Source organism: Chelonoidis abingdonii, chromosome 1 (genome assembly GCF_003597395.2).
Source record: "Chelonoidis abingdonii isolate Lonesome George chromosome 1, CheloAbing_2.0, whole genome shotgun sequence".
NCBI lineage: Eukaryota > Metazoa > Chordata > Testudines > Testudinidae > Chelonoidis > Chelonoidis abingdonii.
Window position 1 is genome coordinate 104,255,399 of NC_133769.1, and position 13,249 is coordinate 104,268,647.

At 40.3% G+C, this 13,249-nt stretch overlaps 1 protein-coding gene across 2 annotated transcripts; it reads left to right on the forward strand.

Annotated features, from left to right (window-relative positions):
• The first annotated feature begins 4,952 nt into the window (after positions 1-4,952).
• On the forward strand, positions 4,953-12,853 carry MTERF2 (mitochondrial transcription termination factor 2). 2 transcript variants are annotated; one of them, XM_032772122.2, is made up of 2 exons: positions 4,953-5,053; positions 9,690-12,853. In XM_032772122.2, the coding sequence occupies exon 2, from the start codon at positions 9,704-9,706 to the stop codon at positions 10,886-10,888; it is 1,185 nt and encodes a 394-aa protein (XP_032628013.1). In that variant the 5' UTR covers positions 4,953-5,053; positions 9,690-9,703; the 3' UTR covers positions 10,889-12,853. The 2 variants fall into 2 exon arrangements, with proteins under 2 accessions (XP_032628013.1, XP_074924783.1); XM_075068682.1 differs by lacking the exon at positions 4,953-5,053 and adding an exon at positions 5,080-5,155.
• The last annotated feature ends 396 nt before the right edge of the window (positions 12,854-13,249 follow it).

The following is a 13,249-nucleotide window of genomic DNA, read 5'->3' on the forward strand; positions in this document are numbered from 1 at the left end:
AATACTGAAAACAGTTTCACATGGTAATTTTAACTTTTTCTGTTGCTTTTGCAGTTTTGCCTTAAAGGATGGACAACAACAGGAAATGTGTGCTGATTGCAAATAAAAATAATTATGCAAGAGTATCCTGCCTCCATTTACCTGTTTCTTTCCCAATAAGGAATGAACCCAGACCAGAAGTCCCTACTTAGAAGCAGAACACTATTTAAAAAAAACTAATTTTTTGTTCTCTACTGAAGTAGATTTTTGTAAATAGAGTAATAGTGTACTGTAGAAAGGTGGACTCACCACCTTTGCAGCTGTGTGTGGCATAGCAGCTATCCCTTCTAGCAGCCTCTGTCTACAGTCACTTCAGTGGTCTCTTCTCATGACATAGCCCTCCAGTCAGGTCACATCACATTTAAGTCCATCCCTTCTGGAGTAACATAAAGTCCAACAAACAGAAGTTGGAACACATAATCTCAAGACCTTGTCTCTCCAGCCCTCTAACTTGGGGCCCACTGGTCATCACACTCTTCTCTCCTTCCTAGTGGGGAACCCATGCCCACCATCTACATTGTGTTCCAATCCAGATACCTTATGTTTGCTGTCAAACACTTCATCATTGCCTCCCTGGACTCTTTCCTATCATTAGCCTTTCTTCAGGCATTTCCCCCAGCCCCTTCCTGGGGCCTCTGTAACAAGCAACGTCTCCCAGAGCTTATCCCCAAAGGTCCAGTTCTTACCCTTATGTCAGGGTCAGCCACGGGAGTTTACTCCAGTTTTGTGGATACCAGCTATCATCCCTCTCTAGACTTCCTCCTCACTCTCCAGACCTTCCTGTTCCCCACAGGTCTTTCCACTCTCTACTTCCTACTCCCCAGAAGGAGACCATTTTCCTCTCTTCCCATGCAGCCCTTCAAACTTCAGACTCAAACATATTTTAAGATTTGCCATCACAGCCTCTTGGGATTTACTGCCTCAAGTTTACTTTTAGCTCAGGAGGTCTTGCCTCTGGCCCTAGACTTCACTACATCTGGCTGAGGACCTTCTGATTCTAGAACAAGCATCTCACAGCCTTTAACCGAAAAGAGGAAACTACCTGTCTCCTAGCTTTCTTCCCTGGGCTTCCCTCCATTAGCCTGTGCTCTTTCCTCTATGAAAACCAAGTGGCATTGGAACCACAGTCATAGCACCACTCAGATTTGGCCCATCTATGGAGGGGTGGAGAGGCCAGATCTAAAGGGAGCTGTGTCCAGCTTTACCCACTTGAAATGTTGGGAGGTATGGGCTCCTATTAACCGTTTCATTCCCTGTTTGGAGATACAGACACCTTACACTTTTCCATGCTGTCCATCCTCAGGCATAAGCAAAATAGGAGGCTGCGTAGAGCACCTGAAAATTTGGGGCACCACTAGGTCTTAGTGTCCACCCTTCCACCTTCCTATCCCTGTTCTGATCCTGCCTGCAGGCTCCCACAGCTGGCTGCTGCAACCTGGTGACTCTTACTCCGGAGGGGATCTAGTAACTTAAAGTGAAAAAGCCTTCCTGCCAGCCAGATCTATTAGCACAACACTGAAACTGTTAAAGAGCCATCCAAGTGGTAATGAAAGCATTTGCCAAATCCCAGGTATATACTGTCAGTTTCTGAATATACTGACAAAAACAGTTGTGCATTACTATTACAGATTACATATTCCTTATGCCACCTGATTTTAAACCAGACTTTGCACCCTTGATAATCTTTATGTTATTCCCTGATAACCAGAAACTTCTATGCCTAAACTCTGTACTATTCACTTTTTTTTTAACATCTTACTAAAATATTTACTCAGAACATATTAGTCTACAGGACCTTAGTTTAAAATTTGCTTTAAAAATATTTTACTAGTGAGTCAGTGAAGATTATAAAATCACATCTCTAACAAATCCTTGCATAGATTTTTAGATCACAATCATCTTTAGCCTTAAATGCTTGGATCTTCAGACATACCGTTTTTAAAATAAATCCTTCAAAAGACCATCCTTATCTAAAATATACATTTTAATTTAAATTACTATAGTAAAAAAAACTTGCTTCCAGTCTTCCTGTCCTTTCTGTCCATCCCTTTCTCCCTTACCCCCCTCACCCATTGAAGCCCTTAAAGGGACAACACCCCTTTCCTTCCAGATAGCTGGACAAAGTCTCCCTTTCTTTATTTCTGACTATCTGATGAACTAGTTTTAAGAGAAGCCTCCAGCAAAAACAGAATCTTAGTAATATATAAAATCCTTTGTTATGCCTAAAATCTTTGGAAACATATTTTTTAAAATTGGTGAAATTTCATAAACATGTCTATTGTTAAGGCGATCACACAAAGTAAATTAACATTGTAAATTAACATTGTCTATTGTTAAGGCGATCACACAAAGTAAATTAAGTGTTCCCTTTTTCTAAAAGCAATGAACATTGTTATGAACACACTAAATGTCTGAGGCTGATTAATTTAAAAGAATGTCTTTGTTTCAGTGAGTTAAATATATAGTAATCTGGAATAATTACTTTATAAAAGCTCAAGAGTACATTTAAAATATAAAATCAGCTTTAAAATACTGATTAAGAAAACGTAAAACAGAAGAGCTGCATCATGTATTCCATAATATTTAATGTTGTATTCAGTAAGACAGCTGACTCGCCCTTACTACAAAGTCTTTGCAAATAAATGTCTGACAAACTTCAGGGCATATCAAAAAACCTGTGATTGACATTTTTTATTGCCAAGTTTAGTGCTTTTAATTAGGTATCTTCTGCATGTCCATTCTGCATGAGAGAGAGGGTACAGGGGTCTCTTCAGGGAACTGTGATTCTCCGCCACAGTGAGGTGGGCCAGGCATGTAGCTATCCTTTGCTGCCTCGTCCATCCCCTGCACCCGCACCCCGGGCTGTGAGCATGGGCTGCCATCGGGCATAGGGGCACCAGTTTAATAATACTGTGTAGGGCCCCATAAATCCTAAGGATGGCCCTGATTGTCCCTCTCCAACTCCTGAACTTTATGAAATATTATTAATATTTAAGATACAGCAGCTGGCAGCTGTCATGATTAGAGAGCCCTATGGTGTTTGTTGCTATACAAGCTACCACTGATCCACACAGCTTCAACAGAGTTTGTGGGGCCAGTTTAGCTCCCATTGAAATCTATGGAAGTTTTGCCATTGACTTCAATAGGAGCATGAATGGCCTTAAGGCTTTCAAATACTGTTTCTTTATAGGCTTAACTTCAGGTCCTCAAAGAAGAGGAAACAGATAAAAATGAGGAACAGAGGCCCCAAATCACCTCTCTTCTCCCTTTCTCTCTACCCATAACATCCAGAATGCTTGAAGGACAGGGCAAGGAACCCCAAACCTTAAATAATATAACACTGGTATTTCAAAGGGTAACAATAAGTTTAACAAAACAACTTTTTCTCATGATCTCATTCATTTTGGTCACATGCGTAGGACCTATGCAAATATTCCAACTCAGTTTAAAATTAGAGTCCACCCACATCTAATCTGGGCCTACATTCCGACATAAAATGTGATATATTGGGGTCTTTTGACCACAGATGAAAACTGGGATGTGAGTCTCTGTTCTCTTTGGGAGACTATGAGAGAGATATTGGCCTTAATAAGCTATTATAGTAGGTGAAATTGAGTATAAAATGTGAGCTATATTTAGGGCTGTGCTGTTGGAGATATGCACCTAGAGGTTTTTATTTTATAGAGCTTTACTTTTTAAAAGCCTAAATTTCAAATATTTGTTTCTTTAATAACCACATTCTAATATTTTGAAATAAGGGCTATTGTTTTATTTAAAACCTTAATTCCATTTTCATGTCTGGGAATTTTATTAAATCTAGACATGCTTCAGTATCCTAAATTGGAACATTTCTATTTAAAACTGCAACAAAAACAGTTGTATCAAGTGGAAGAAATATGAACATAAGTGATTCTCAGTTAGAAAGATGCTGTAGTCTGCTTATCCTCACTCTAATTAAGGAAGAAGATACAGTAGCACAAGTTACAGAATATCAAAAGCTTGGTAAATTACCACAATGAAATGAAAGCACTGAGACTTAATTTATTAACAACTGTACTTCACTACCAGCTGCAAGCTTGACTGACTCAAAGTATTCTCTTCCTCCTTGCACTGACAGAAAACATCAAAACTACTGGATTTACATCAACATAGAAGTGGTGAGAGAAATCAGACCCATCCCTGCACTGCCAGGGTATTCACATTTAAATGTTTATTAGAGAATATTTAAATAAAGATGATACACAGAGTTTGATGCGTCAGTTATTAGTCATCGGGGGTAACATACAGAGTATAGAGGACATTGGTATTTGGTTATTGGTTAGCATATAATATATACAGTCTGTAATGTCCCCAATGCGGGGTGTACGGTGGGTGGGGTCTACTGCCTAAATTCCCCCAACCCATCCCAGCATGCGCAAGGCCCAAACCTAGGATGGATTCTCAGGGAAATAACCTTTTTGGGTGTCCCACAGTCTTGGTCAACAATCTGATGCAGCTGTTGCCAGGATATTATATGGGGAAATCATAAGGGTAGATTCAGCTCTGGTTTATCCTACAGAAGTAAAGATAGCTACTTCCTTGAATTTGGCCCTTAGCCACCAACTGCTCCTAGGACAGCCCGTCGTAAAACATCAGCTATTTTACCGTGATCTGTGAAATGCACTTCTGTGGAGTCTCAAGGGGCCTCCCTATTGCCCTCCTCACTCAGACACAACCTAGTCTCCCTCCCCCAGTTATCCTTAAATTACCCAGTCGCAGGCCAGCGTGCTGGGGCCTGGGTTCGTTGCATTCATTTCATGCAAACATCCCATTGGCGATTTACAGGTTTAACTCTAATTTTTAAAGGGCCAGACCCTGGGGGCCCCTGGGCGTCACTGGGAAAGGCTCCACCTTTGCAGCTCAGGGGAGTTCCCAGCAGGGGACGCTGAGCTGCTCCCGCAGCCTCCTCGCTCTTCCCACCGGGCAACAGGGACGGGACAGGCCGCTTGAGCTCAGCCAGCGAGGTCCCCACCCGGTACAAATGGGAGGGGGGTCGCTCCGTTCTCTCCTCCAACGAGCGGTACCGGCGCCAGCCCGTGTCGCCCCTCAGGGGAGCCGGCGGGAGCCCGGAGCCCAGGTCGGGAGCCCGGGGTTGGGGCCGTCGCGGCGAAGGACTGAGCACCAGCAGCAGCCCGGCCATTGGGGGTTCAGGCAGGACTGGGTCCCTCCCCCACGGCTGGCACCACAGCGGGGCCCTGCCGCCCTCCCCTCCAGACTAGGGGTCCCGTGGGCCCGTCTCGCCAACGCGGAGCTGGGGCCTGCCCGCCCCCACCCGTACGGCCTTGTGCTGGAGCGCGCGCAGGCTGGCGCCGCAGCCTCTTCCTCACGCCTGTATCCGCGCGAGGGGGCGAGCCAGTTATTAGCACATCCTCAGCTCTTCGAGGTCGCTCATCGCTGAATCAATCTCTCTCGCGCGCTGCCCCTCAGAATTGAGGCTAGAGAGAGCGCCCCCCCCCCCGTTTCCTGTACACAGTGCTGGGGGTAGGAGGCTGTAAATGGCGTTTGTTTTCCTAATTCGGTAAAGACAGTTGAGCATATTGAAGGGAACATTTGAAAAAGCAAAAGTGCAGGTGTCTGAGCTGAGCGTTAGCTACTTACAGGTGCTCAGACTGTATAAATCATGACAGGTGTGAAATCCTCTCTTGTCAGACTATAGGTTTTATAAAAGTGGAGAGATGTTTTCTCCAGGCTGATGCAGGAGGGCTGTGTCTTAAAGGAGTTAATTTATAATCTTTCAGCAGTTTAGACTTAATTGTTTCATTTTCATAGACCCATGGTGTTACCACCACGTTTTAAAATGTAAGAGGACTTCTATGTATATAATATTATAGAAATACCATTGATGTAATGCTTATGGAGGAATCTACACCCTCTCCTCAGGACTTTTTTATTCTATTTTACAATACAGCATTGTAAACTGCTGCACTATTGTATATTATATTTCACTACTGGAATTTCAAACTTAAAAATATCAAGAGCATCACACCTTGGTACACTGCTTGAAAGTTAGCAAATAGTCATTGGTGCAGGTGAAATAAATTTAATCCTGGACAAGTTCGTAGTGGACAGCTGTATATTTCACTAATATTACTACCACATCTGGATGTAATGGGCACCCTTGTTGACCATGGGATCAAAGGCCTCATCTAGTCTGGCCTTTTTCTTAACATCTCCCAAAACTGCACTACTGCCACCACAGCATATGAAATATCTAAAAGTCTTAATGGAGCTATACATATTTGTATCTACGTATCTTGGAACTATACATTTTAAGGATAGTAAGAACAGTCTAGCATCTGTTAGAAAAATCTCCGGAGATTTTGTGGACTACGGTGAACAGAGACTATTCCATAATATTATTCCAGAACTTGGTTATTTTGAAGACAATGTTTTCCTACAAAGCTTCTTGTAAATAATGATATTCTCATCTACAGACTTTATAATATTATTTCAATATCAAATCATAGCTTTTAGACACTTTTCGCGGGACACTATCGATTTAAAAATCTATTCAATTTTTTTAAAAGTTCAAATTAATTTCATGTATTACAATTGCCCTGCGTACCCATACCAAGTATTGGATGTTAACAAATCACATTTTTCTACTTTTTAAAAATGTTTTTGTCTTTCCTGTTTCTCTGTGACCCTCACTAAACAACAGAGAAACTGACTACATGCAAAGTAGTGTCTACAGTATAAAACAAAAAGATTTTTCCCCATCTAGTTTGTTTCACTTTAGTAATCTGGGGCATTTTTTATAGGTAAAACTTTGAAACAGAAGTGCAAATTTTAAGTTGGCTGGGTCCCTTTGACAGAACCTGTTCTGTGACTTATGTGCCTGAACTCAGATAAGCATGGATAGCATTTACTAGGCCAAATTTCACTCTTTAAATTTTGCTTAAGAAATGTATTAGATGTCATTGGATAAGTGTTCATGAGTAGTGTATTTATAAGTGAATATGGTACTGAAGTCTATTCTAGTCTTTTCTTTGACAATTTGTAAATTGAAAATAAAAGCTGGGCTTGGCTATTTTACTAGTAAGTACTTTTATGGATCCCATTACCAAAGTCTCCAACCACTTAATAATACTTCATTTCCATGAGAACCGTGGATTGAAGGTGCTAAAGTGCCACACACAGTTTAACTAAGGTCTTGATCCTGCAAATACTTACATACAGGCTTAAGTTTACCCACCAAGTAGCTCCAATGAATTCAGTAGGACTACTCACAGTATGAAAAGTTAAGCACTTGCATAAGACTTTGCAAGATCAGGGCCTTAGGCCTTAAACCCTATGAAATATTATTCCAGTTTTTCCCAAGATTGCCTGAGTCCCAGTTCTGTGATTCAGCTTGCTAGACAAGGCTTCCTTAGATTATGAAACTCTTGCGATCACATCAGAAACCGTAGATTGTGACTTTAGTATGTTCACGTAGTAGCTGGATTATGGGCAGAAATCTTATTCAGCTTCAAAAATTTTAAATAATCTCAAAGAAAAATACTAGTAAAAATGTTTTACATCAGTGTCCTCTTGTATGTAACATAAACATGCCTACAATTATTTAAGAATTAGAACTAAATTTTTAAAGTATTAAAGGCTTCTTAATCTAGCAGAAAAAAAAGGTATCACAAGCTAATGGTTAGAAGTTTAAGCTAGACAAATTCAGACAAGAACTAAGGGACAGATTTTTAAGTGAGAATAATTAACCATTGGAATAATTTACCTAGGACTTGATGGATTCTCCATCATTTGGGGGCTTTAAAGAAATACTGGATATTTTTCTAAAAATATATCAAACAAAAGTTGGATGCAGAAATTACTAGGGAGGGTTCTTTGTTGTGTGGTATGTGCGAGATTAGTCTACTAGAATATCATAATGGTCCCTTCTGTCCTTGAAGCAGTGGTCCCCAAACTTTTCACAGTTGCGTCCCCGCCCCTTAACTCTGTCCACATCCACCCCCAATCCTCTCGGCAGCTGGGGCTGAGACCAGAGCCACAGCTCAGGGGTAGGGGTGGGGCATGGACAGGAGAAGTGGGGTAGGAGGGGCAGAGCTGGAGACAGGAGTGGCACCAAGGCTGGGTCTGGGAGCCATGGTCAGGAGCCATGGCAGGGGCGGAGCAGGGCTGGTCTGTGCTCCTTCCCCACCCCCATGAGAGCTGGCCCAGGCCCTGCTGCACCCCCCTCAAAAACATTCCTCTGTGCCCCCCAATGGTGGCATGCCCCACAGTTTGGGGACCACTTCCTTAAAGTCTGTGAAAAATTGACATTTTTCCTGCTCTCTTTTTGATTTTTATAAGGGTATTTTTAGCTGAGGAGAAACTGCTATACAGTAAAACTGATGGTACACAAAGTTGTCAAGTGCACAAACTGAATTCAATTTTTTTTTTGCTGATTTTCAATTATAGTAATCAGTGGTGTATTACTTATAGCAATAATTGGTACAAAATTTTCAAACAAATATGATTTTTCAAGTTTTTACTCTCCCCTTTAGCTTCTAAAAGGTTTTTATTAAAAGTAGAAATTTAAGTTTAAAAACATACCTGATAGTGCCCTTTTGTATTTAAACACTGTTGTTCTTCCTGTCATCTCAGAATATGTGCAGCTGTATTAACGATAACCTAAATTCAGTTAGAGGGCGGGTGAAACACTAATTATCCAAAATCACATTCTGATTAACTGGTTGGGTCTGTCACATCTGTGCACCAAATCCAAAGGATGCACAGATGGGAGCTCATTTACACACAAACCTGTTTGTTTATTTTGTTCAACAGATGACAGTGGAAGTTAAGTACAGAAAAAGATAAGGCAGCTATGGGGATGGAAGATGAAGAAAAGTAGTTGTTTGAAGGCCTAACGGAGAAAGCAATAACAATAACTCCCTCCCAAAAATGCCAAGCTGCTAGTTCAGCCACTTTTAACCTACCTGACTAGTCATAAGAAAGCTGTCCAATAGTCCAAATTATCATTTATTATAAAAAGTGAGTTCAGTGACTTTTAGAATATATATAGCCATTGAAAGAAAGAGAGGATGTCTGGAAAAAATTGAATATATTCAAAGTATTTGAGAAAGGCATTCAGCTTTTCCCTCTCATTGATCCTTTTAATTGAAACTTTTGTTTTAAAAAAAAAAAAAGCTAAATTGCATAGAATCCCATACTTTAAATGTGCAGCTGGAGAGCTACGCTGTAATAGCAATAAGACACTTCTGAGTGCCCATGAGTTGACTAATGATGCATTTTTGGCAGGATTCCCCCAACTATGCATTGTATCTTGCAGTACATCAGAAGCATCCACCAGTAGCCTATTAATGAACACCCTTTTGGGAACTATTGATATAATAAGCATGTGGGGACAGTTAAACTTGTGTGGTATTTGGGGCAGAACAATTTTGGGGTTTTATTGTTCTAATGAAGCATCCTTTGAAATGTTGGCAGAAAATTCCATGTTCATTCTGAAGTGGAATGAAAGCTAGGTGTGTGAAAATGTTCCTTTTAGAAGTAATTGTCTCCTATGGCAGCTCAGGTATGAGCATGAATGTCTTTTGAAAATACCATACAAGACAGAAATTAATGTTTTCTAATTTTTGTTTTTACATTCATTTTGTATATAGTGCAGCACTCCAGAATGTTGAGAGGAATTGCTAATACTGCGACACACGTGTTTATATTTTCGTTGGCTAGATCTCAGCACTGCAAACCATTGTTGACTCTCTCATCCCTATGGAAAAACATAAAAGATGCAAGCTTTTTACAGCATTCCAGTTATACAACTGATATAAAACCGAAAGTGGAGAACAAAAGAACTGTGGAGAATCTCTACAGATTATCTGTTGATATTAAAAAAATTCGGAGACTAAAGGAGTGGGTCCTCTTTCAGGATGCAGCCTATGTTAAAGAAACTGCTAACACTTTACGTGAAATGGGAGCTGACAAGACTGCCATAGCAAATATTTTGGAACGTTGCCCAGAGGCAATCCTCCGTACCCCAGCAGAGATAAACTCTCAAAGAGATCTGTGGCAATCAGTATGCCAAAATGAAAAACAACTGGTCAAATTAATAGAACAATTTCCAGAGTCTTTTTTTACTGTTGAACATCATGAGAACCAGAAATCTAATGTTCAATTCTTTCAAGAGTTGGGACTGAAGAATAATATAATCAGCAGGTTCTTCACAAGTGCACCAGATATTTTTTACAAGCCTGTTGAGAAAAACAAACATATAGTAGAGACATTACAGAGAATGTATCTAAATTTAGGTGGTTCTAATGCCAATATGAAGATCTGGCTTCTGAAATTATTGAGTCAAAACCCATTTATTTTGTTAAATACCTCCACAGCAGTTCAAGAGAACTTGGAGTTTCTCCAGAAGAAAGATTTCTCTGATTCTGAAGTTCTGCAGCTGCTATCTAGGCTTAAAGGTTTTATTTTTAATCTTAGCCCTAACACTATGCAGAGGAGCATGTTTTTTTCCAAAGATGTTTTTAAGTGCAGTGATCAAGAATTAAAAGAGCTAGTGTTGAAATGCCCTGCTCTCCTCTACAATTCTGTTCCAGTTCTGGAAGAAAGACTCAGGGGACTGTTGAAGGAAGGAATTTCTGTAGATCAGATTAAAGAGGCACCAATGGTGCTAGAGCTGACAACCCAAATTGTGCAGTACAGAATTAAAAAGTTAGCTGCTTTAGGATACAATATAAAAAATGGAAATCTAGAAAATTTGAATGGAACAAAGAGAGATTTTGAAGCCACTTATTGTAGGATACAAGCAAAGAGAGAGAGACCAATGTTTAATCCTGTTGCTCCTGTAGATTAATTTGAATACCTTTAATTTATTCAAAAAGGGAACTTTATCCTTTAAGGATGGAAATACAATTTGGCTAACGATATTTTTATTCTGTTGCATGAAGTTGTGCAGTAGCTGGCTTTAATTCATAGCTCACTGATACTTTTAAAAGTTGTATTAGAAAAAGTGACCATAATAAAAGGTTAGCAATATCATTGCTATCATTTACATAAGGACTAGGTTTTTAGATTGTATCCCAAGCACACAATTTTTAAAGAAGTTTCCCCATCAAACTGGCCACCAACTTACCTAGGTCTTTAGCAATTGGTGTTGTACTGGCCAGTCTATGATAATACCGAGAACGATTATACTAACCAACAAGAAAAGTTAGCAGCATGAATTTTCAAAACTGTTCATCAGGCAGCAGGTAAGTAAAAGACTTTCAAAAAGTCCTTTAGGTAACTGCCACTGCAGCAAAGAGGCCACTGGAGGTTGAGCCCAAATTGAAGCTGGCAGTCTGATGGGGTGGAAGGAGATTACATAGCTAGAGTCTCCACAGAGAGGATGTGCAAAGACTATTTACCATATTTATGTACAATCATTACTATTAGAGGGCCTTGTCACTGTCTTAGTGTGGTCTCTCATGGGGTCTCATCTTCTCCTGACTGACCTTCTTAGTTTTCTCTCTGTCAGTTGCTGGACCTTCACCTCCAGTTAAGTCCATCAGCTCTTCACATTTTGGGTTTGCAGTCTCTCGGCTGTTTTTGTGGAGACAGCCTGGTACTATTCCACACCTTTCTGCCTCCCGTTCTTTCTCTGTACTCTCCATTTTTTCTTGTTTTCTCTGTTGGTCACAGCTATGGATGCCTGCTTCCATGATTGGCAGTTCTAGCAGCTGCCTGGGGTTATGATCAAGCTGCTTGCTTATAAACAGGAAAGTCTCTCCTCCCTCCTCTGTGTATGCCCAGTCTGGGGTTTGTAGACCCCATTACAGGCCCTAATTTGGTTGGGGACTCTGGGTGCTAAAATAAATCGAATAAATAACAAAATGGTTTTAGAGGGTCTCTTTGAAAGTTATGAAACCTCAAGCTGGCTCCTCTTTCAGGAACACTCTCTCTTTTTTTTTTTTTTTGGCCTTGGCTTCTTTCTGTTATTCCTCCTCCTCTTCCTGGGGCTAGAAGGAGAACAGGATCAGAGAGGGAATTAGCTGAGGTAAAGACTGCTTCCAGAAGGAAGGAGGCAAAGACGTCTGAGGGGAAGAGTGTGGTCTTGTGCCTTTAAAATAGCTGTGGCTGAGGCACAAGTCTTTGCTTTTAAACTGGTGAATATTAAAAGTGGACAAGATATGCAAACAGCCACTGCAGTTATTTCTTAAGCATATGGAAAAACAGATATCTTAGATACCATGATGTGGTAACTGCTGAGAAATGCTGACCTTTTAATAGCAGTTACTGTAGGTAGTCATTAGTCTTTGTGGGTGTGAAAGAAGTGATACGTGACAAAAACAATCATTAGATGTCGCCTGACTGAAATTAAAGTTGTCGGGGGTTTCTGCATAAGCTTTCATGAGCAAGTCATCTGTTCATATTCCTCCTTGGCAGGCAGGAGAGAAAAATCCATGAAAGAGTGGTGAGGTGAGCAACTGCTAAGGGACATGTTCCATATTTAAAATGTATGGAAATTCAAACAAGTGTGATCAAAAATATCAAACTGTAAATTGATTTTGTATCAAATTTTCATAAGAAAAACCTGCTAAATTCTTGGGGCTCAACCATGAACCAAAACTGTTGACTACAATGGGAATTTTTGTTGTGCATGAAATATAAGATCAAGTCTGTTCTCTTTGAAGTAACCCTGCTGTATACTTGAACTGTTATTTTGCTTGTCATGAGTATACATTTCACATATATACATACATAAAGTACAATTGACTGTAACACTTGCTACATTCACTATATAATTAAGGACATGTTGGCAATAAATCTGTTTTTTTCTTCATTTCTTCTTATTTTCTTAGAGGTTTACAACTGCTGAAGAAACTTAGTAAATAATCCAATACCAAGATAAATACTTTTTTTCCTTGCAAACACCCTCAATACATATACCCTTCCTTTTCTGATCTGTCAATGAAGTTTGAGAACGTTGGGAAGAAGAAAACAAAGAAAGAAGAAGTGGGGCCGCTATACACTGAGGATGGAATGGAGGTTAAGGATAACCTAGGCATGGCCCAATATTTAAATAAGTACTTTGCCTTAGTCTTTAATAAGACTAGTGAGGAGTTTAGGGATGATGGAGGGATGATAAACGGGAATGAGGATATGGAGGTGGATATTACCGCATCTGAGGTAGAGGCCAAACTTGAACAGCTTAATGGGACAAAATCGGAGGGCC

What these genes read in the sequence shown, in the direction of transcription:
- MTERF2 (XM_032772122.2), top strand. Translation starts at nt 9,704, where the DNA reads ATGTTGAGAGGAATTGCTAATACTGCGACACACGTGTTTATATTTTCG.